This window comes from Manacus vitellinus, unplaced genomic scaffold (assembly GCF_001715985.3).
Source record: "Manacus vitellinus isolate BGI_N305 unplaced genomic scaffold, ASM171598v3 scaffold_15_pilon, whole genome shotgun sequence".
Taxonomy (NCBI): domain Eukaryota; kingdom Metazoa; phylum Chordata; class Aves; order Passeriformes; family Pipridae; genus Manacus; species Manacus vitellinus.
Genome location: NW_021939122.1, coordinates 8,088,646 through 8,109,142, shown reverse-complemented (window position 1 = coordinate 8,109,142; position 20,497 = coordinate 8,088,646). Strand labels below are relative to the sequence as shown.

The 20,497-nt window shown below is 38.8% G+C and overlaps 1 protein-coding gene across 1 annotated transcript in view; it reads right to left on the bottom strand.

Annotated features, from left to right (window-relative positions):
- TNKS2 (tankyrase 2) overlaps positions 1-20,294 on the bottom strand; it is a 32,248-nt gene extending 11,954 nt beyond the window's left edge. The window contains exons 1-20 of the mRNA XM_018068873.2: positions 20,217-20,294; positions 20,135-20,186; positions 13,944-14,168; positions 12,882-12,977; positions 11,921-11,957; positions 11,545-11,620; positions 10,141-10,235; positions 9,552-9,618; positions 7,995-8,181; positions 6,962-7,083; positions 6,396-6,487; positions 6,230-6,308; positions 5,538-5,709; positions 4,832-4,911; positions 3,868-4,013; positions 3,287-3,452; positions 2,771-2,990; positions 2,251-2,360; positions 1,369-1,557; positions 356-608 (exon numbers count right to left, since the gene is read on the bottom strand). Coding sequence (XP_017924362.1) covers positions 356-608; positions 1,369-1,557; positions 2,251-2,360; positions 2,771-2,990; positions 3,287-3,452; positions 3,868-4,013; positions 4,832-4,911; positions 5,538-5,709; positions 6,230-6,308; positions 6,396-6,487; positions 6,962-7,083; positions 7,995-8,181; positions 9,552-9,618; positions 10,141-10,235; positions 11,545-11,620; positions 11,921-11,957; positions 12,882-12,977; positions 13,944-14,168; positions 20,135-20,186; positions 20,217-20,294 — 2,542 coding nt within the window. The remainder of the gene's footprint in view (positions 1-355; positions 609-1,368; positions 1,558-2,250; positions 2,361-2,770; positions 2,991-3,286; positions 3,453-3,867; positions 4,014-4,831; positions 4,912-5,537; positions 5,710-6,229; positions 6,309-6,395; positions 6,488-6,961; positions 7,084-7,994; positions 8,182-9,551; positions 9,619-10,140; positions 10,236-11,544; positions 11,621-11,920; positions 11,958-12,881; positions 12,978-13,943; positions 14,169-20,134; positions 20,187-20,216) is intronic.
- Between the last annotated feature and the right edge of the window lie 203 nt (positions 20,295-20,497).

The following is a 20,497-nucleotide window of genomic DNA, read 5'->3' as shown; positions in this document are numbered from 1 at the left end:
CAGAAGTAATCTTTTAAGATACCTCATCAAGAATAGCTTCTTAGAAACTAGATTAAGTTTGTAGTAAAATACTGCTTGGTATGGAGCCCAATTTCATTTGACCTCACTTTTAAAACACAACTCACCATTTTGTTTCTGTACAGCAAAGGTTTAGAGTTTAAAGGCTCTGTAAGGGGAAAGTAGTAAAATCTTATACTACAAGACTTTTAGACTTCTCTTCTTCATTAATGGCATCATAAGGAACAGAAATACTGCATACACCATAACAACTGTATGCACATATGGGAAACTTCACACTTTTGTAGCCTTTTTACCACACATTAAGAAATGTTACTCACTCCTGAGAAAGCCTCACCTTCTTTTTTCTCCAGAACAGTAGCTCCCTCTGCACAGTTTGTACCAACAACAGAGGGAAGCTCAGAAAAGCTACCAGACAAGTTGTCAAGACTACTTGCAGCAGACAGACTGGATGGACTGGATGGAACAGAAGACAGGGAATCAGCTGCAGAACCTGTAGTCTGAGACACACTTATGACCTGAGGTTTGTAGCAAGTCGGTAAGGCAGAGGGAGGCATTGCCGCTGTCAATAACGCACTGACATCATCTGCCTGAAGAGGAAAAACCAACTCATTAAAACAGAGGAACACTTTTGCACAATGTTTTCTCCTAGAATGCACTATCATTATTTCAGATTTCTTAAGTATACTACAAAATAAATAAATGCATATTGGGAAAACAGGCATTTTAACAGTGCAGTTTAGAAATGGCCTGTTGTGCCAACAGCATACATGAAGCTGTAAAATAATAAAAGCTGTAAAATAAAAGCTGTAATAAGGTAAGAGGTAAAAACTTTAGGAACAGTTAAAAAGAATTAATTTTCCAGGAAAAATGAATAGAAGCTTCTACTGGCAATAGAATTTATGAAGTAAAACAATTACTCTGAGTGTAGCTTCAGACTGCATTATAATACTTAGAAAAAACATGCCCAAAAACTTAACAGCCAGATAGTTTCTTAAAGTTATGTTGCTACAAAGTTTGCTTACATTTTATTGTCACAATTTTTGTACTAGTCAAACTACAAGCAATGAATTAAAAGCATCAAATTATAACCATAAATTCCTTTTTGTTGTTTTGGCTTTATTCCCCCAAATCTTTATTAAGATGTCTGAAGCAAGAATATCTTTAAAGCAGATTTATAAAGGCTCTACTGACTTTCCTTACCAGACACAGACAAACACTAGGGAAACCAGAGTATTTTAAATTCTGCAGAGGTTGCTGTATTACTCTTCTGTTCAAGGCCAGTTTTTAGATGAGCTGTCACAAACAGCAGATAAGTACAGATTTCCCAAGATGAGCCCCATCACTTACAGTGACCAGGTCCAACGGCGTTTGTCCTTCTTGGTTTTTCAGAGTGGGATCAGCCCCATGTGCCAGTAACAAGGCACAAAGCTGAGTCCTTCCTTTCTGGGCTGCTTCGTGGAGAGGTGTGAAAGCCCATTTGTCCGTAGCATTCACACATGCATTATACTTTATCAGTAAAGCTGCTACATCAACATGCTGGAAAAATAAAAACACCTGTTAAATTCCAAGGCACCACAGTGCATTAAAGTAACTCAGAACTATTACTGACACTTCTCTGTAATCAGAGCTATTCTGATTTTTTGTAGAATACATTTAATTATGATTTTAAAAAGTATTAAAACAAGGCGTTTCCTTCCTCACTTATAACATACCAGTAAAAAGTTTTGTTCCCTTGTGAAAAAAGGACAGAATAAAACAGAATCCCAAATCAAGGGGAATCTGAAGGAAAAAAAGCCTGATTTTGAACTTCCAGTTTGGAAAATACTCCAACTGTTTTGGTTAAAGACTTGATTAAAGCACAGAGATTCAAGTCCAAAAAAACAACTGCTGTCTCAACAGCAGCCATATAAGAGAAAGTGAGATCTTGCTGATAAAATTCAAGTGGCAAAGATAAGGAAAGGCATTTTATGGAACACCTTTTAAACTGCTGGTTTTCTAGGTATTCATGCTCAGGAAACTCAATTCGGTAAACTGCATTCACGATTTTACAAATTTCTAAGTCTTCACCTATGAGCTATGATTGAATTATTCATTTTGTGTTTTACAATTAAGGTTACATTATAACTCAACAGCAAAAGCATTCTACAAAGTATTGGCTCACAATGTTGTCAGTGAAATGTATCACTTTTTTTTTAATAAATAAAATACAAGAAAGTTTGAGATATTTACCCCATAGGATGCTGCATTATGCAGAGGAATCAAACCTCCTTTATCCTGTGCATTCACATCTGCTCCATGCTGTAACAGGTACTCTGCAACCTCCAAATTGTTGTAACCAGCTGGAAGGTTGCAGAAGAACAGAATAAATAAGAATTAAAAAAACACCCCCAACAGGCCATTGAGAAGTACTAACTCACTTAAATTACTTGAAAGTTACTTAGTATGTCAATCCCAGAGAAGACAGTATATTACTTATTAGTGAGGACACCTTAACCCTAATTGAGAGTATTTGGTTTTAAAAGCTGTCAATAAACAATAAAGGATCCTTTTCGGCTAGAGAAAACAGGAAATGAAAGTAAGTAAACAGTTGGAAGAGCAATGTAAGATTAATATGCCTGAAATACTAATTTTTTTAAAGAGAAAATACTGAATCCTCTAGCTGTGAGGCTACATTTTAAACTTGCTCAGATATAGAAAGTTTAGCCACAGTAATCAGTAACCGATCAAACCAGTTAATTAGAACACCGACCTGCTAAATGGAGTGGTGTTGAATGTCGCCCTTGCGTGTCCCGGCAGTTGACGTTGTCAGGTGAACACAGCTTTTTCACTCGGGCCAAACAACCTTTCTTTGCAGCATCTAGTAGAGCTGCATCTCCTCTAAGTAGGTCTTGAATATCAGTATCACCATCTTTAACAAGGTCTAGAGGAGTATTTCCATCTCTGTTTTTCTTCGTAGGGTCAGCTCCATGCTGTGCACATCAAAAACAGGTGGGAAATATGTCAGTAGAATAAACACATGCTGCATTTTAAGCATCTTCCAGCTTACTGAGCAAATATTTGAACACATGCTGGAATCCTTCAAAGAACCTTCTATTTACTGTGTGAGAAAGGACAATATAGGTGTTAATAGTATCCCTTTTACTAAAAACACTGAGCTATAATCATTTAGAAACCACAAAGCACAAATCATTTCTCAAAGAAGTTCATTTACATTTCAGAGTGAACAAGAAAGAAAAGAAAGCATCCTTTCTCCAGCATGTTATACCTGTAACAGGAGTTTGCAAATCTCATATTTTCCTTTTGCTGCAGCTTCATGCAAGGGAGTGAATTTCCACAAGTCAGCTACATTGACAACTGCACCATGTTTAACCAGCAGTTCTGCAACTTCATAGTGACCATATGAGCAAGCATTATGTAATGGGACAAGTCCTCTGGAAACAATTAAAAGAAAAGAAAATTTCTCTTTAAAAATAGGGTATTTTTTCACCAAGTGATATAAACTTAAAACACAGTGCACCTTCAACAATGAAACTGTAACAAAAACTTCATTCTCCCCCCAGTAGTCTAATACAGTAAGAGTACCTATTGCCAAAGCAGTAAAAATGCAATCAGCAGTGGCACTGAAGAGCAGTAAAAAGACAGGGCCAGAGAAATCCTTGACACTCTAGTCTTAAGTACTGCAAAATGCTTTTGGATATTATGAACATCATTATTCTAACAGAAGTTTCCATGAAAATAAAAAAATAAAATGTCTGAAGAAAGATGGGATGCTTATCAGCTAGCAATATTCAAAAGCTGACAGATATTACTAAAATTGCCAAGAAAAATACACATTTGAGCACTTACCCCTTATCTTTTGCATGCACATCAGCTCCATGCTGAAGAAGATACTCCACAACAGATACTCTGTTATATCCAGCTGCAAAATGAAGTGGTGTAGACTGACGGCCCTCAATATCTCTGCAGTTCACACTCTGAACAGTACATAGCTTCTGTGAATTTCCCAAAACAAAACATATGTCACTAATTATGTAGTGTTGGCACTTTTAATTTAGTTATAGAATGTTGTTATACACACCTAATTTTGATTAACTGTTTTTATTAAAGAGAAAATTTAAAATTTATTTTTACGTAGTCTTTATTTTTCATAGATCGTGTCCTAAGAAAAAAATCCACCTGCTCCCAAATCCACACCTGTGACTTGTTTATATAAGGCAAACATCTGGAAGTGGTGAATATTATAGTCTGTCATCTGTAATAATTGTGCAATATAAAGGTCTTAGGACAGGGATCACAACTCTCAAGCAGTCAGTGAAGGGCTGTTTGATTGCCTGCTTTGAGAAATTATAGACTGAGATATAATTCTGTGCTAGTTTTGGCTGGGGTGGAGTAAATTTTGTTCACAGTGGCTGGTTTGGGGCATAGCTGGGACAAGTGACCCAAACTGACCAAAGGGATATTCCTGACCATAGGGCATCACACTCAGTAGCAGAATAAGGAGGAAGGGGGGACATTTGGAGTGATAGTATTTGTGTTCCCAGTATGGGGCTCTGCTCTCCTGGAGATGGCTGAAGACCTGCCTGCCCAGGGGAAGCAGAGAATTAATTTCTTTGCTTGTGTGTGCAGCTTTCGCTTTCCCTATTAAACTGTCTTTATCTCAACCCACAAGTTTTCCAGCTTTTGCCTTTCCAATTATCTCCCTGATCCCACAGGTGGGGGAGTAAGTGAGCAGCTGTGTGGGGCTTGGCTGCTGGCTGGGGTTAAATCATGACAAATTGCCTCCTATTTTTAAGGACAGGTTTAAGCTTACTTTTACAGTATCCACATCTCCAGCCTTTGCAGCCTCCAGCAACTGTCGATCTGCATCAGAATTACCTAATGGGATCCCTTCTGCAAAATAAATGAGGTTGCATGACAGGTAAGTGTAGATAGCTGAAGGGATTTGTTAAGATAGGAAATCATTTGAGTTTTTTTAAGGGAAATCCTTGAAATAAAGTTAACCAATTACAGACAGGTTTTGTCTTTGTTCACTAGCTACAACTATAGCTTGACAGAGCTAACAGTGTTTGCAAAGTTGTCTTTAGCAACATGCTTCCTATCTGTTTTGAAGTACTGTGGAACCATTCTTATTTCAGTTTCAGAATTAGACTATATCAAGTTTACCTATATGTATAATGTCCAAACCTTACTCTTGAAAATCCTTGTACACTGTTGCCTCTGCTCACAGATGCAAAGGAGACAATTTTGCTTTAGAAATTAATTTTCAAAATTCCCCACACACTATGTCAGGATTTTTCTAAAATTATTTCAGGTGGCCATGCCATGAACATTCCGAGCATCTCTGACAATCTAGAGAGTAAATGATATTGTTAACCAGGGAATGCAACCCCACAACCCAGTACTGCCTCTTGAAGAACACATTTTTTTTTTACTTGTCTTAACTCTTATTTCTTGACAGCACTTGAAATGGCAAGTAAAACAAAGCACTATAGCAGATCTTGAATTAATCAGCATACCCTGTAGCAGCTGCTGCACGCTTTCAGTCCCCATTTGTAAGGCTGTAAAGCCCTGCAGAGACACGATGGAAGGATCACATCCAGAACTCAGCAGCAACCTGCATGTCTGAAGATGACCACAATGTGCTGCTCTATGAAGAGAGGTCTGGCCAAGATTATCTAATGCATTAACCTAAATATAATGCAGACAAGAGATACCACCATCAAAATTTAGCATTAAAGATGTTTTCATTGCTGACTGGGAGCACTTCACAAGTATTCATCTTACGTTATTAAAAGAACATATTTAGCATATATCCAAAGGTCATTGTAATTTTTATTGCACACAAGTTCATGTAAAATCTACCTGTCACATAGTTCAGTCTAGCTTCTCGCTGTTCATATATATTTCCTACTTTTTTTTCCTTACACATTTCATTATTACTGCTGGACAATGAAGCACTGAATAAGACATTCAAAAAATTTTCCATTCACACAGAGAACTACAACTGCATTTCAAACATTCATTTAAAACAATGATCCATTTGTAAGGCTGTACTGATGGATTGATGGCCTATATCTGAAATGTATAAATCTAGAACCTTCCAAAATTTATTATTTTAGAAAAGCCTGTCTACTTGGCTGTCCATTCTCATAGCATGAAAACCCATATAGTAAACAAATGTCAACAAAAACCCCTGTGATACTCATACCTTAGCTTCATGTTTCACAACTACTTCAACAACATCATTATGAGCCTTTTCTGATGCCACATGCAGTGGAGTCAGGAAGCTTTAAAAAAAAAAAGGAATAATTCAAAATGTATTTTGCAAAATCTTCTAAACAACCACTTAGGAGTATTCATTTGAAACCACTCACTCTTTTGTTTTTTCATTGATGTTGGCTCCTTTCCTCAGCAGAAGTTCACATACTTGTTTCCTCTTAGGATATGGAGACGCAGCAGCACAGTGCTGTGAACATTAAAAAATTTAGGATTAACAACTAGCTAGCAATATAAAGGCTTTATTGCTTGCTGATCAGCTGGCAGTTAAGAGCTAGTGGTGTAGAAAGTCAACAGAAAAAAAGCCCCAAAACATGCAGAAGCTTATTAATTTGGAAGATTCCAAATGTGCTTTTGGATTTACTCTGGTATTTTCCAGAGTTCCCTCTCCAATAATTGCTGGAAACCATCAAGCTTTACAAACATAGCTTGCTGTTGCTTAAAATGAGATTATTCTACAAAAAAGTAATTCAGACAACCTAAAAAGGCAATTTAGGTTAGTCTTAAAGTTAAGTTCAAAAACAAAGTATTAATCAGTGTTATTTGTTTAACTAGACACTGGATATTCCAGGTTGGTCTGAATTACACTCTTCAGTACCGAGATTTTTATTTCTAAACTATACTACAATATAAGCAAAATCAGTAATAAATCCTGAAATATTACCAGTGCTGTCTCATGTGTCTGAGGATGCTTGAAGTTCACTGTTTCCAAAGACAGATGTTTCTTTATGCGAGCTACATCTGACTCTCTTGCAGCCTGTAGTAGTGAGTGACCTTTGAATTCATCTTTAAAAACAAATAAATACATAGCAGAAGGTTACGAGGTTGGCCTGAGATGGATCAAGAGAATTGTTTCTTTCAGTTAGACAAAACTATTCATTTTATTCAGCACACCACAGTACAGACATTTTCAGCTCTGACTCAAGCCTTACATCACTTGACAGAACTTGTTAGTTAAGTCAAAACACCGTATGAATTTTGCTTTGTTTCTAAACCAAAGCCAGAGATATCCAAACTGGCTGAACAAGATCTATTTCACTCCCCACTTTATAGGTTCTACTGTTCACATATGTACCAAATCAAGCATATATAAATCTCTACTTCTGACCTATCATTGGAAAACCATTTTTAGATGCTAACACGAAGTCTAATGTAGTATTTACTGATAATTTTTGTACATATCCCAGAAAGTTATTGTTTGACCACTCAAGGACAGAATTTGAGGTCACTCTCTGCAACTCCTTTAGTTCGCTGGACAAAAATCAATGCTTTTCATCAACTTCTTTGAACTTTCAGTGTTTGTGGCATACTGAAATATATTCAGCATTCTAAACAGTTATGATTTTTCTTTTCTTCAAACAAAACACTGTGGAATAAAAACGAGTATTTCAACAGGTATGGAAAATGACAGCGTATTGGCAAGGTCGTGAGGGAAAGTGTGTATTCTGGGAAGAAAAGCTACGAAACCCATCACAACCACATGACTGTAAAACTGACAGTAAAATTATTTTAAATGCCTACATTCAGAAAATCTAGCAATCTCAAATTATAAACAGTGAAATGTACTGCTCAATGTTGCACAATGGCTTGGAAAGCGTAAGCATTTTCCAAATCTGATTTCTGGCAGGTCACTGTCTAGGGAAGCTAAATACACATCACAAGCTATAACTATAGAACTGATCTCACTTTATACTCACATGCTAATCGTTCTTTTAATTGGGGTGTTGGAGCCAAATCAATGGTGCTTTTGTTGTGACAGTTCAACAGTGTTGGGTCAGCACCATAACTTAACAAAAGAGAACATACTTCCACCCTGTTCTTAGAAGCTGCTTCATGCAGAGGGGTGAATTGCCACAGATCCATTGCATTCACACATGCTCCATGCTTAAAAGGGAAAGGGGTAAAAAAAGATGCAACATCAAAACCAGATCGTTAGAAAAAGACAAGGTTATTAGTTTTAATACAGTAGACTGTTAAAATAAAAATCAATGCTTATATGCAAACTGTTTCCAAGACACTCATTTTCAATCTATCACATTTAAGTACAAGGTTCTGCAAGTAATGGTCTTGGATGATTAATGTACGTGGAATTCTTCTCCAGTAACATTTTGACTGCACCTCGAGTTCAGTCTGTAATCAAGTCTAATAGGACATGCTTTTTCCCATTGCTTCTATTAAAGCTGTATGGCTTTGCAAAAAGTAATTCAAGATTCTCTGGAGGAGAAATCCAACGTGGAATACAACTCTAGCTTAACAGTTAAGACACACAGTAGTGTATAGCCAAAAGTTCATTTATGGATTTTTTTGGGTCTAGCACCACCATTGCAAAAATTCACTTTACAACTGGCCTCTGAAGTAACAAAATCATGACTATTTATACTTACTACAATACATGCTTATTTTAATAATTTTTTTTACTTATTTTTTTTGCTGAAAAAAAATAGAAAGACACATGGAATTAGTGGGGGGCTTAGTCATCCAGGATGGAACAAGGGCTATTCCCTGAGCATCCAAATGTCTGAAGTTATCTAATAGAACACCCTCAGCTGTTATAATGATCAGGATTTGCTGTGGCAGCTAAGAATAGATATAGTTCAAAAATCCCTTGGTGGAAAATGCAGATTATTTTGCAGGCCACATCTTCAAGCCACTAGTTTCATGTGCTTCATACTTATCTTCAAGATTAACATAATCCAGATAAACCACTTCAGTTACAGGAGTTCACTTATGTTAGGAAAATTGACATGTTTCTATTTCTTTTTGGGGTGAAGGCTACAATTCAGGGCCAGAACTGATGTTATAAAATTAATTTCCTCAAGAGACTGAACACTCTTTAATTTTAAAACATTTACTATTTTTACCAGGTTTTTTAAAACATCTCTTATTACTCTGCCTTCTGAAATATTCCTCTACCATCAAATTCAAAATATCACTCAGTTTTTAGGGTTTTCTTTTGGTGGAATTGTTTGGGTAAGGGTAGAAAGGTTGAGATAAGCAGTACTTACTTCCTGGTACAAAATATTCAACTCTGGAGCAGAGAGAGTTAAAAACAGAAAGCACATTTATAAAGAAAAAGCTTCCTTGCAAGCAGAAGATTCTGTAGCTCCAGCTTAATAGTCACTAACATGTAAAGCAAAAGCTATCTATTGTGAAGTTTTGTAAATCTAAGTACCAAAAAAATATGTAACTTGTATTAGTCTATTATAAACCGCTCTTATTTAATAATATTCAACTTCATCTCTTCAGAGACCAACCTTTACTAGAAGCTCTGTTACTTCATAATGACCATAGGAACAGGCATTGTGAAGTGGTACCAGATCTCTATACAGAAGAAAAATGAGAAGGATGATTATTCTAGCACACATATTTCAATTCCAAATGCATCTATAACATTGCAAATGGTACTATGCTGCACTTTGAACATTTTACAAAAATAATATGAGAGATGATCAGATGAAGCTGAGGGGAAACAGGAAGCTGAAGAAGAAACCAGAAAATCCCATCAGCATTTATCAGAACAAACACTTAAAATTATCAGAAGATGAGAAATGAATTGCATTGTCTCACTGCAGATGAGCTGGTTTCACTCAGACTTGAAACCCTAAGCAGGAAGAACTATCTGCAGGGAATGTTCAGGAGTGACCGTAATTATATCTTTTTTTTTAATATCTCCTTGCTTGAGAACTAATCAAGTTGCATTTTTGTCATAACAGAAAGGTTAAAGATGACAGAACAGCCTCAAGTTGGAAATTCTTCCTAGTTAAAACAGCATTATTGTTCTTTACTTCATCTCCTTTCTTAACAAATTCTGTTAATTCTGAACAAAAGAAAAAAGGAATGTACCCTTTATCCTTGGCATGTACGTCAGCCCCGTGCTGCAGTAAGAGCTGTACTATTTTTACACGGTTATACCCAGCTGCTAAATGTAATGGAGTAGACTGAAATGAAAGAAGGTAGAAGTAATCAGTAACACAAAATCAAGGGTTGATTTTATTCTTTTTTTCAAAACTTGTTAACAGTACTAAACACTGAAGTCTTTAAAGATTTACAAGGTAAAAAAAACCCGAAAAACAGAGTGCTTGAATCAGATATTTGATAACTATGTTCATTGTTTACTGACTACTCTAGTCAACATAAACACAAATCCTGAATTTACTCCATCACTAATACATTTGGGCAACTAAGGTCCTCTGAAAGGATTTTTGAGTCCTACAGTCCATTTTTGTTTTTTAGCCTACCCTAACTAGAAACACTTTGCTGGCACAAACTATGTCCCTTGTGAAAGGGGAAGTAAGGGGGCCATTAGAATCAATAAATTATGAAGATATCTCCCTGCCAATCAATAAAGTAAGTTTAGAAATTATCAAAGGAAATTGTTATCCACATTTGGGAGTGCAGTAAGTTAGTGGGATGTGGGGGAAACTTAATCTTCTCTTCCAAACTCTCACCCTCCACAGAGCAGACAGATAACTGCTCTGTAATCATTTCTAGTGAATGCATTCAAGCACTCTCAGCAGCAGCACTAAGGGCACAGCTACAATTTAGTGAGGAGAAATCTTATCCTGTACATTTAGATACCCATCTGCTGAACTAGGTTGGTACAGTTCCCAGAGGACGAGTCTCATAATTAGAAGACAAGAAAACAGAGACACATCAATGTTTTGGAGATCCCAATATCTCACCACAAAGCCTCAAAAAGGGAAAGTAATTAGATCAAAACTTAGGTGAATGAATACACATACCTAATAACAACAACAAGGATGCCAAAAATTGATACTCAATAATCTGAACCTTCCACAGGCTAGGGGGCTGAACCCAGAAGATTCAAAATTTTTCAGAATGGAGATTTTGAACATTTGTATGTTCTTTCTTTACCAATACTTACAGTGATGAACAGCTCACTTGCCTAGGGTGCATGGCAAATAAGGGGCCTGTATCTCTCTGACAGCAATAAGAACCTATGGAATGGCCCTGTTTCTTTATCACTGCAGATATGAAAGTCAAGCCAAAGTTTCAACTGAAAAGGTGTTTGCTTATTGTTCCTAGATAGAAATACCTACATAGTTAAGATTAAAAAACAAACAAAAAAAAATCATCTGGTCGCTAGAGAGGTGGAATCTTATTTTCCCACACAGAGTGAAGAAAATAGACAGATTTTATGTTTAACATTTTTAAAATCTGGTCAAACAATGACTGTGAAACGTGTAAGAGAGAACTAATTTTAAATCAGGTTTTAAACAAAAATACCTTTCTGCCATCACTTGCATGACAGTTAACATTTAAAGGTGTAAGAAGAGACATCATCTTTTCCTCATTCCCACTCCTGAAAAACAAGATATGAAATGGGCAGAAATATTTTTATCTTATTTGTTAGTAGCTTATTCTGGGTTTATATTTTACATTGCTATAATGTTCAGCAGATTTTAAGCAATACATTCACCTCTGTATTGTCAGCATTAAAGGGAAAACAAAAATGCATTTACACAACTACTTTGGTAGTTTTATTCACAGAAAACAGCCAAAGCTTAGCATCTAGATGGAATGACAGCTCAAAAGACAATATATACATTAATTGCACACAATTTTGAAAATATAATTCCAGATATCTTCCAAACCTACATACCTGGCACTTTCTAAGAGTTCATCTTTCTTGTATTCACCTAGAAGACAAAAGGGCTTTCTTCAGCAATCAAACAAATATCTATATACGTGAAATTCACTACTTATCCTCCTCTTCTAAAATTTTAGAGAACACGAGTGCTAGAAGTACGTAAAGGCACACCTTTCAGCACTTAAAGGATGCTCACAGAAAATAGGAAGAATGATTTTTTACTGTAGTGGGTTGACCTTGGCTGGACAGCATGTGCCCACCAAGCTGCTCTATCACTCTCCTTCCCAGCTGGACAGAGGAGTTTGGGTCAGCTGGCCTACTTGTGCCCCTACCAGGATCTTGCCCTTGACTGGGCATGGGGAGGGTGGTGTGTCAGCGCTGCCCAGCAGTAGCCAAAACACTGATGTGTTATCAATGCCTCTCTAGCTACCAATGCAAAGCACAACACTGTGAGGGCTGCTATGGGGAACCGTACTTCATCTCAGCCAGACCCAATACATTTACACAGGCAGACAATGACAGACAAGGGGAAATGTTTTTAAACTAAAATAGGAGAGATTTAGACTAGATGTTAGAAGGAAATTCTTTACTCAGAGGGTAGTAAGATACTGGAACAGGCTGCCCAGAGAAGCTGGGGATGCCTTGTCTCTGGAAGTGTTTAAGGCCATGCTGGATGGGGCTCTGGGCAACCTGGTCTAGTGGATGGCCCTGCCAATGGCAGGGGGATTGGAACTAGATGATCTTTAAGGTCCCTTTCAACCCAAACCATCTGAGAGTTCATTACTGAACTAGCACAATAAACTATCCAGAACACATGCCATGACTGAGATGATGAAGGCCATAAGGGAATTTCTATTTAGAATTATAAACCAGGGAGAAGTTAGAGTAGCATCAAAAAGACAAAACCCAAACTATTGTACTATATTAGTTCAACTGTTGTTAGTCATAAAGTAATTTAAAGATTATCACTTACCAGTCAGCACTGCCTTTGCAGACGGGTCTGCTAAATCCAAAGCTGTTCTTCCATCTGTGTTCCGGATGGTTGGTTCAGCACCGTGCTGCAACAATACTACAAAAATGCCAAAGTTTTCCATGAGAAAGCAATTCTACAAGACAAGGCTTATGAGATATATCATTACTGTAAGCTGCAAGCAACAACAAAAAAAAAAAAATCCAGTTCCTGATCCTGATTTCCTCTCTCAGATTTTTAATGTCAGATTTCCCTAATGTCATCTGTGAACAGTTTATCCAGTGAAACATGCCTACACACATTTTATGAGAAAAAAGCGGAGCAGAAAGGGAACGACGACAGACTGGCAAGAGGCAATCTCAGCTGAAAGCTTATGACACACTACAAAAAACCAGTGGCAAATTCCATCATCTCCAGAGCATGCTGATCCAAATCCATAAGCGACTGTGCCCTAAACTGTATGCAGCAGTGACAGGCTGTGCATCTTGCACTCATACTCAGGTCAAACAGGCAATGTTACATATACAGCTCTCTCTGGCTGTGCTCCTTAAAGCAAAGAAGAGCCAACCACATAATCAAAAAATGTTTCTTGACCACATATCTTAACTTTCTACCTCTTCTTTAAGAAGTTCTTCACAGAAACTGTGTAGGCAAAACAAGTGGTCAATATAACTGAAGTTTAGCTCCATCTTAACTAATTTAACACAGCTGCTACATATAGACAGAATGAATCCATTATTAAAATCAGTTTTTTCTTTTCACTGCACTGTGAGCAGCAGCAGAAGGCAGCATAAGAGTCTAAGCTGAAATAGAACAAAATTTAGCTCCATCACATCACTCTGTAGTTCTTTCTCCATGATGTCAATGTGAACCTTCATAGATCAGCAAATATCAAAAACAGTGATATGTAATAAGTGACATATGAACTTATGTTTACAAAAGATTTTTAGTTTTAACCCTTATACTAGCCATAGCTTCACAGACTAAAAATGGTCTTTAAAAGGTTCTGGATTTTTCACAGTGAAAACAAATGAGTCAGTCACAGGAAGAGTGGGAGAAAATTACCAATGCAGACATCTGTCTTGCCCTTAATGGCAGCTTCATGAAGAGGAGTGTAATTCCAATTATCCCGAGCGTTAGGATCTGCACCATGCCGCAAGAGAAGATTGACGACTTCAGCATGACCAAAAGAGCAAGCATTGTGAAGAGGAATAAGGCCTCCATCATCTCGGGCATGGACATTGGCACCACTCTGAAGCAAATATTCAACTACATCCTTCCGACCAAAACCTTGAAGAGAAAAAGGGAGGAAAGGTGTCAGGATGGGGTAAGAAAATTCCATGTCCACATGTACAGATTAAAACAACAAACTTAAATGACAGCAACCACTCTAAATAACAACCACAACTGGCACTGTTTACTAAAGGAGCATTGACACACTAAGGCTGTTTTTGAAACCCCTAAAAATTAGATTAAAATCAGTAGAAAAATAGTCAAGATTACTGGAACAATGAATAGGGCTCCCACAAGTCAACAGCTTCCTGAAAATGTAACAAAAAGAACAGAACAGTGACAACAAAACCTATTTTTTAGTCACTTTATATGGCTATTCAACTGAACAATATTTTATGTGATACTCTGCCAACCCACAGCCAGTTTGTGTATGGACCAATGGATGAGCCCTGGGAACAGTAAGGATGAGACTGGCTTCAAGCCAATGCATGTAGAGTCCAAGGTGGAAGTGTTTAAAGCCAGGCTGGATGGGGACCTTAGCAGCCTGGTCTAGTGACTGACATCCCCGTCCATGGCATAGAGGTTGGAACTACATGATCTTCAAGGTCCTTTCCAACCCAAAAAATTCTATGATTCTATATACAAATCATATTGTAAGCTTTTAAAAAAAAATCCATATAACAGGAAAAGTATTTCACAGAATAAAGTTTCTTGTTTTTTAAAAGAAGTAAGTAGGCAGCACTACTCTCAGGTTAAGACTAGAAGCATGGCTATTTGCTTTCTAAGGAACAATTAACTTAAAAGTGTACACAGATTCCATCTTTAAAATAATCACTTAAGAAAGCCCTTAGGGACATAAGAAGTTTAACTGACACCATTCTAAATCGAAGAAATTTATTACGAGAATATGCACAACCATAACTTAAACATATTCATACTCTCTATTTTCAGTGAGGTCTAAAATTATTATAAATATTTGACCCTGACTGAAGAACAAAAATGCTCTTATACATTCTCAGGCACTTTTTTACAAGCCTGTTATTCAAGTTAGTGGACAGCAAAAAATATACCCACTGGTACATCTGGGCTTAGAAATATATCATAAATAAGGTAATTGCTCTTATAAAACATTTCTATACCTACTATTTTTCAGTTTCAGCTGAATCTTGCATGCTTTTTTTAATGGCAAATAAACTAGGACAACAAGCTGTATCTTGTTTGCTCCAGTATCTCCACAGGAGGCCAGAAAGCCTTAGGATTTCTGCTTGTAGCCATTATGCCCATCTGGTTATGTTCCAAAGACCACTGCCTACAGAAATCCCTCAAAGGTTCCATGAGTGTCTCTGTGGGTCTCAGGGATTATTATGGCAGTAAGAACCGTATTTTGATATGTACCACTCTTCTGTCAAGTACCTGCTGGGAAACAACCCATGTGTGCAGGACTTGATCTTCCTTGCTTTAAGTATCTGACTTAGAAACCGTTTGCCTAAAAAGATCAAGACCTGGATGGGGATGAAGTTTGGGCTTTTCCCTCAGACAGAATAACCACACAGTTGCCAACACCACTGATACTCAGGTTGTAGCAAATTTAAACTTTGCTACAAATCATCCATGGAATGTCAGCAGGTAGGTGTTAAGTCCCTGCAACCATAACCTAAAAATGATGTATTGTCCTGATAACAACACAGTGTTTCAGTGACAAAGCCACCAAAGCATATGAGAAGTGACAGCATTTCAGTTACAACTGAACTTTTAGTTTTAGCTTAGTTGTGACTCAACCTTTTCATAGCATGTTCTTCACTAAAACTGACTTCAGTAAATCCCTCTCTTGGATCAAGAGGCACTTTCACCACCTGAAGCTCACAGAAAAACCCAACTGCCATTATTAAGCAATTTCTGGATCCTACTTGATAAGAGAAGATATTGTAGACATATATGTCAAAGAGAAAGAGGCCAGAAAAAGTATTCAGAAAAGCCTTAGTTAAATTCTAACTTTTCTCCTCTTCCCTCAAAAGTCTGGTAAGGAACCACATTCACCACAAATTCGTCATTATTATAAAAATCAGTTTATGTGAAACATTTTAATCCCAGAACGAACTTCAAGGTGGTTTCAAGTAAAAGTCACAAGGCTATACTGGTGATGTGCTTCAATTTTTCAAAATACAATACTAATAACACAAATCTTAGCTTACTAGCACTTTGCCTATGACAGAATCACAGACTGTACAGCAAAATCACTTTTGAGTCTCAACATGACACCTACCCACCTTGCCTGTCCTAAGAGAGAATGGGAGCCCAGCTCACTTGGGATAAGAACTGGATCAGACATGTGGTCCATGCAAAACCCATTTATCTGCACTGGCACAGTAAGCCATATTCACTGCACATGCATGCATATTTCTGCTGCTGCTGCAAAAAATCAATACCCGTACATATACCCACGCACCCATATTATCTATATACTAAATTTTACGTAGTGTATTTCTCATTCTTAAATACTTAATAGCTTTCCTACCTAGGCATTATAAATAACAGTATTTATAAATACCTATTAGGTATGATAAATACTGTTATTTTTTAATGTGTCCTGATTTGTTTTTTACCACTTCAAGCCTTTAAAACTTCTGCTTTTACTCTGAATGCATACTCAAAATTTACTAAATTCTTCGAGAATCTACATAAATGAGACTTTTGCAAGCGCCAGAGTTCTGCAAACACATCATCAAAGCTGTTATTTGATGACAGACGGCTTGGTATTTTCTTCTTTGAGTACCAAAAAAACGTTTTCCAGGACTGCTGCAATATGTTAGAAAAGCCTCTGATCAAATTCTCCATCCCAAATTTACACATCTGGTAGCTAAGCCACTCATTCTTATGTACAAGGCATTCCTATCCCTCAGAGTGTTTTTGAAGGTAAAAGGCCAACCTTAGCAGGAATCAACTCCATAACTGAAAACCAGCTGCAGTGAACCTCATAACAGGCACAGAGAATTCACTCAGATCCCTCTATTTAGTACAGAGGTTCGATCAGATACAGCTCCTGAGCAGCCTGCAGCTTCTCTCTGTGCAAAGCCTGCATCCATTCAGAAAATGCCTCCAGTACAGCAACACCCCCCAACTACCTGTATCTAATTCAGTGTTGAGATGAGCTCACTTGCATCACACCAATTTTTTTAACTTCTCTCCAGCACCGAGTGCACTGCAGGGATTCCTTACTTCCTTGTGGAAGTATCTGTACAAGAGGGCACCATATATGGAAGGAGAATTATTTTCTCATCACATTCTAAAGGATGCATGCGTGCAGAGGAAATGACCAAACTGCACAATGGTCTCTCCTCGTGTTGTTTTCACCACGACTGGAAAGCAGGGAGTGCCTTTGCTGACACAGGGCAGGCAGCCACTACCTCCTGTATTAGTTCCTCTTTGCCATTAGTCAGCTGCTGCAAAAACTATTTCAAACCACAACATCGTGATTTTTAAGGGCTGGGGATTTTCTTTGGCTCTTGAGCTTTTATACAAAGACCACCAAAGTGGGATCATAGCTTGCAACCGTGCAAGGTAACTGTCTTATCATCATGAACATTTGGATTTTTTTGTTGCAAAGAAGGAGGGGTGGCTACTCAGGACCTCCAGCTGACACTCTTCTATCATCTGTGACAACTGAACACCTCACTGCACTTGCTCCCTGACCAGCTACAAATTTTTAGCTGACAATTCCTGATTATAAACCATAATAGAAATGTGTAACTGTATATAATTAAAAATGTATTTATTTACAGTCACTATGTGCCACAATTGACATTCAGCTAATACTGATGAGATGAAAAGGTAACAAAGAACTGAGCTTCAATGCTTCTCCCCTACCCTGGGCATTCATATTTTTGATGAATTTCAGATTGCAGGAATGGCATTTTGGTACTTGCCAAGTCCCTGAAGTCTTGTGATACTTTGAAGTTTGACACATACTGTGGTGAAAAAGACTGGCTCGAGCAAGTATATGCAGGTTATAGTGGGAAAGGATGGAGCCCATTTTATTGTGAAGGGAGTGGGCTCCTGACTGAATCTTCACTAGAACTTACCACTACAAAATCCGAAGAGCAACCTTCCCCAAAGCCCAATATGTATTATCTCTGATAATGACACATGCCCAGGGAGAGCTTGTAGTGGTTTTTTTTTTAATATACTTTATTTTAAAATCCACCTTTACAAAATGACACATGGAAAAAGAGGACTTAGTTTTATTTTTTTTTAAAATTGCTCGGTAAAATCTGTGAAAAGTCTTAAAAAATAGAACCCAAGTCCAGACCCCAGAATGCCACTCTAAAAAAGGAAAAAAAGGCAATACAAAACCTATCAGTGTATTTCAACCCCATCTCTTCCATATAAGAAGTCTCAAAACTGAAAGAAACTAGTCAGAAAAGTTTTGTAATGTATTTTCTAAGAACACTAAGCCAATTAGTATAAACAAAACAGGAATACAACAGATTTTTGCTTTCACTTCCTCGAATGGAATTCCTTTAGAGGCAGAAGACAAAGGAAGTTAGTATTACTCCAATTGTGAGTAATGGGGTAAAGGCAAAGCAAAACAAAACCAGTAACTCCCAAGTTCGAGAGTTACTTAAGTCCACCTTTCACATGGAGTCTACTCCAGGTGGGCTGACAACAGTGGAGTTCGACCTGAGGCAGTAAAGAGTGTTAAATCCAGAAATGATGCAAATATTTTATACCACATGTTAACCAGAAACTTTCAGCATCTCCTACAGTCTGGTGAGAGGAGGAATTAATTTCTCTCTATCAGGTCTGGAGAACACTTAAGCATGGCAATGGTGTTACTCATTGACACACCAACATTAGAAGTTGAACTACGTGAACTTATTGCTGTGCATTTTTTCAAACAAAAATCTTTCTGTAGATCAGGAGTTCTTTAAAGTCAAGACAGATCGCTCCTATTCAGAGAGATAAACTAGGTCACTATATTGAATGAGAAACATCTTAGGCACCCAAATGAAGCCCAAAACAACCAAAACCAACCAAACAAAACCCCTCGCTTCTCCAAAAGGCTCTAAAACATACACATTTGTTTAGAAGTTCAGAGTCAATTAGTGAAGAGGCAGGACTGCTGCATATAAAAGAATAGCTGTAAAATTGTTTTCCTCTGACAGGATATTTTAAGTTGCCTCCGGGGCTCTCTTATTGATCTAGTTTCTTAAATTTATGAAATGCTGCTGCCCTAAGAAGGCTTTCAAAAACTTAGACCTCTTAGGTCTGAGTCAAGACTACTTAACACAAAAAAAGGACATCTTAAGTAGAAACTTTTTCTAAGACAATTCAGTAAAGAAACGAACATCTTTGTTACTATCCGTGCTCAGTCAAAAAGAAGCTGCTGTCTTCTGCAGCCTGCCAGCCTTCGGGTCCTACGTCTAAGGCTGTAATCAAACCAAAACCACCAACACAAAAACAAGTTACAGTCAGGTCTTTGTCTGAAAAGGTGGGATACAATCTTCTGGCCTGCTGCCAGGGAAAGCAGTTGTTCTGTGACGTCAGTTGTTTGCGTACTAAAGTCTTGAATTAACAAAGTCCACTTGTTAAAGATAAGAATGCAAAAAGCTTAGAAATGGTGTTATCTGACAGGGACCTTCATGGGTGCAATTCCAAAAACGCGCAGGCCTGCAGAAATCCACCAGAACTGTACCTGGGACAAGTGTCCCTGTCGGAGCTCACGTGTCACAACATGAACAGAACAAACCCCGCTCCAGATGTCCTAAAGGCCAGCCGAGGTTTGTTTTTTTTTTAAAAAGGGGAAAAAGGGAAAAGGAAATAGACCGAGAGCAGACGCCGCTGCACCGCCCGCAGCCCCCACCGCGTGGGTGACGCCCGGAGCGGGCCCCGGGGCCGGGCAGAGCCGGGGGAGCGATGCTCGGGGGGCGATGGAGCGCCCTGGACCCTCGAGGCTCGCCCGCCCCGAGCGGCCCAGGGCTTGCCGGCGCTGCCGCGGGCCCGGCCCGGCTCCCCCCGCCCGGTACCTGCGGCGAAGTGGCAGCGCGGCTGGACTTCCTGCCCGCCGTTGTCCAGCGGCTGTCACGTTCTCGGGGCCGGCACCAGGACCGCTTGACCCGCTCCACGTCCCCGTTCCTGCAGGCCTCGAACAGCTCCCGGCCGGCTCGCCGCGCCGCTCGCGCGCATCCCGGGTGCCTCAGCCAGGGCGGCAGTCCGCCGCCCGCGGCAGCGCCGCCCCGCCAATGCCGGGCCGGGCCGGGCCGGGCCGCGGCCGCGCCCGCAAGCCCCCGCACGGCCCCGCACACGCTCCGGGCGGGCGCTGCGCCCGGCGGAGGGATCCGGGCACCGCCGCCTCAGTGCGCAGGCGCGCCCGCCGGGAGCCTCCGCCC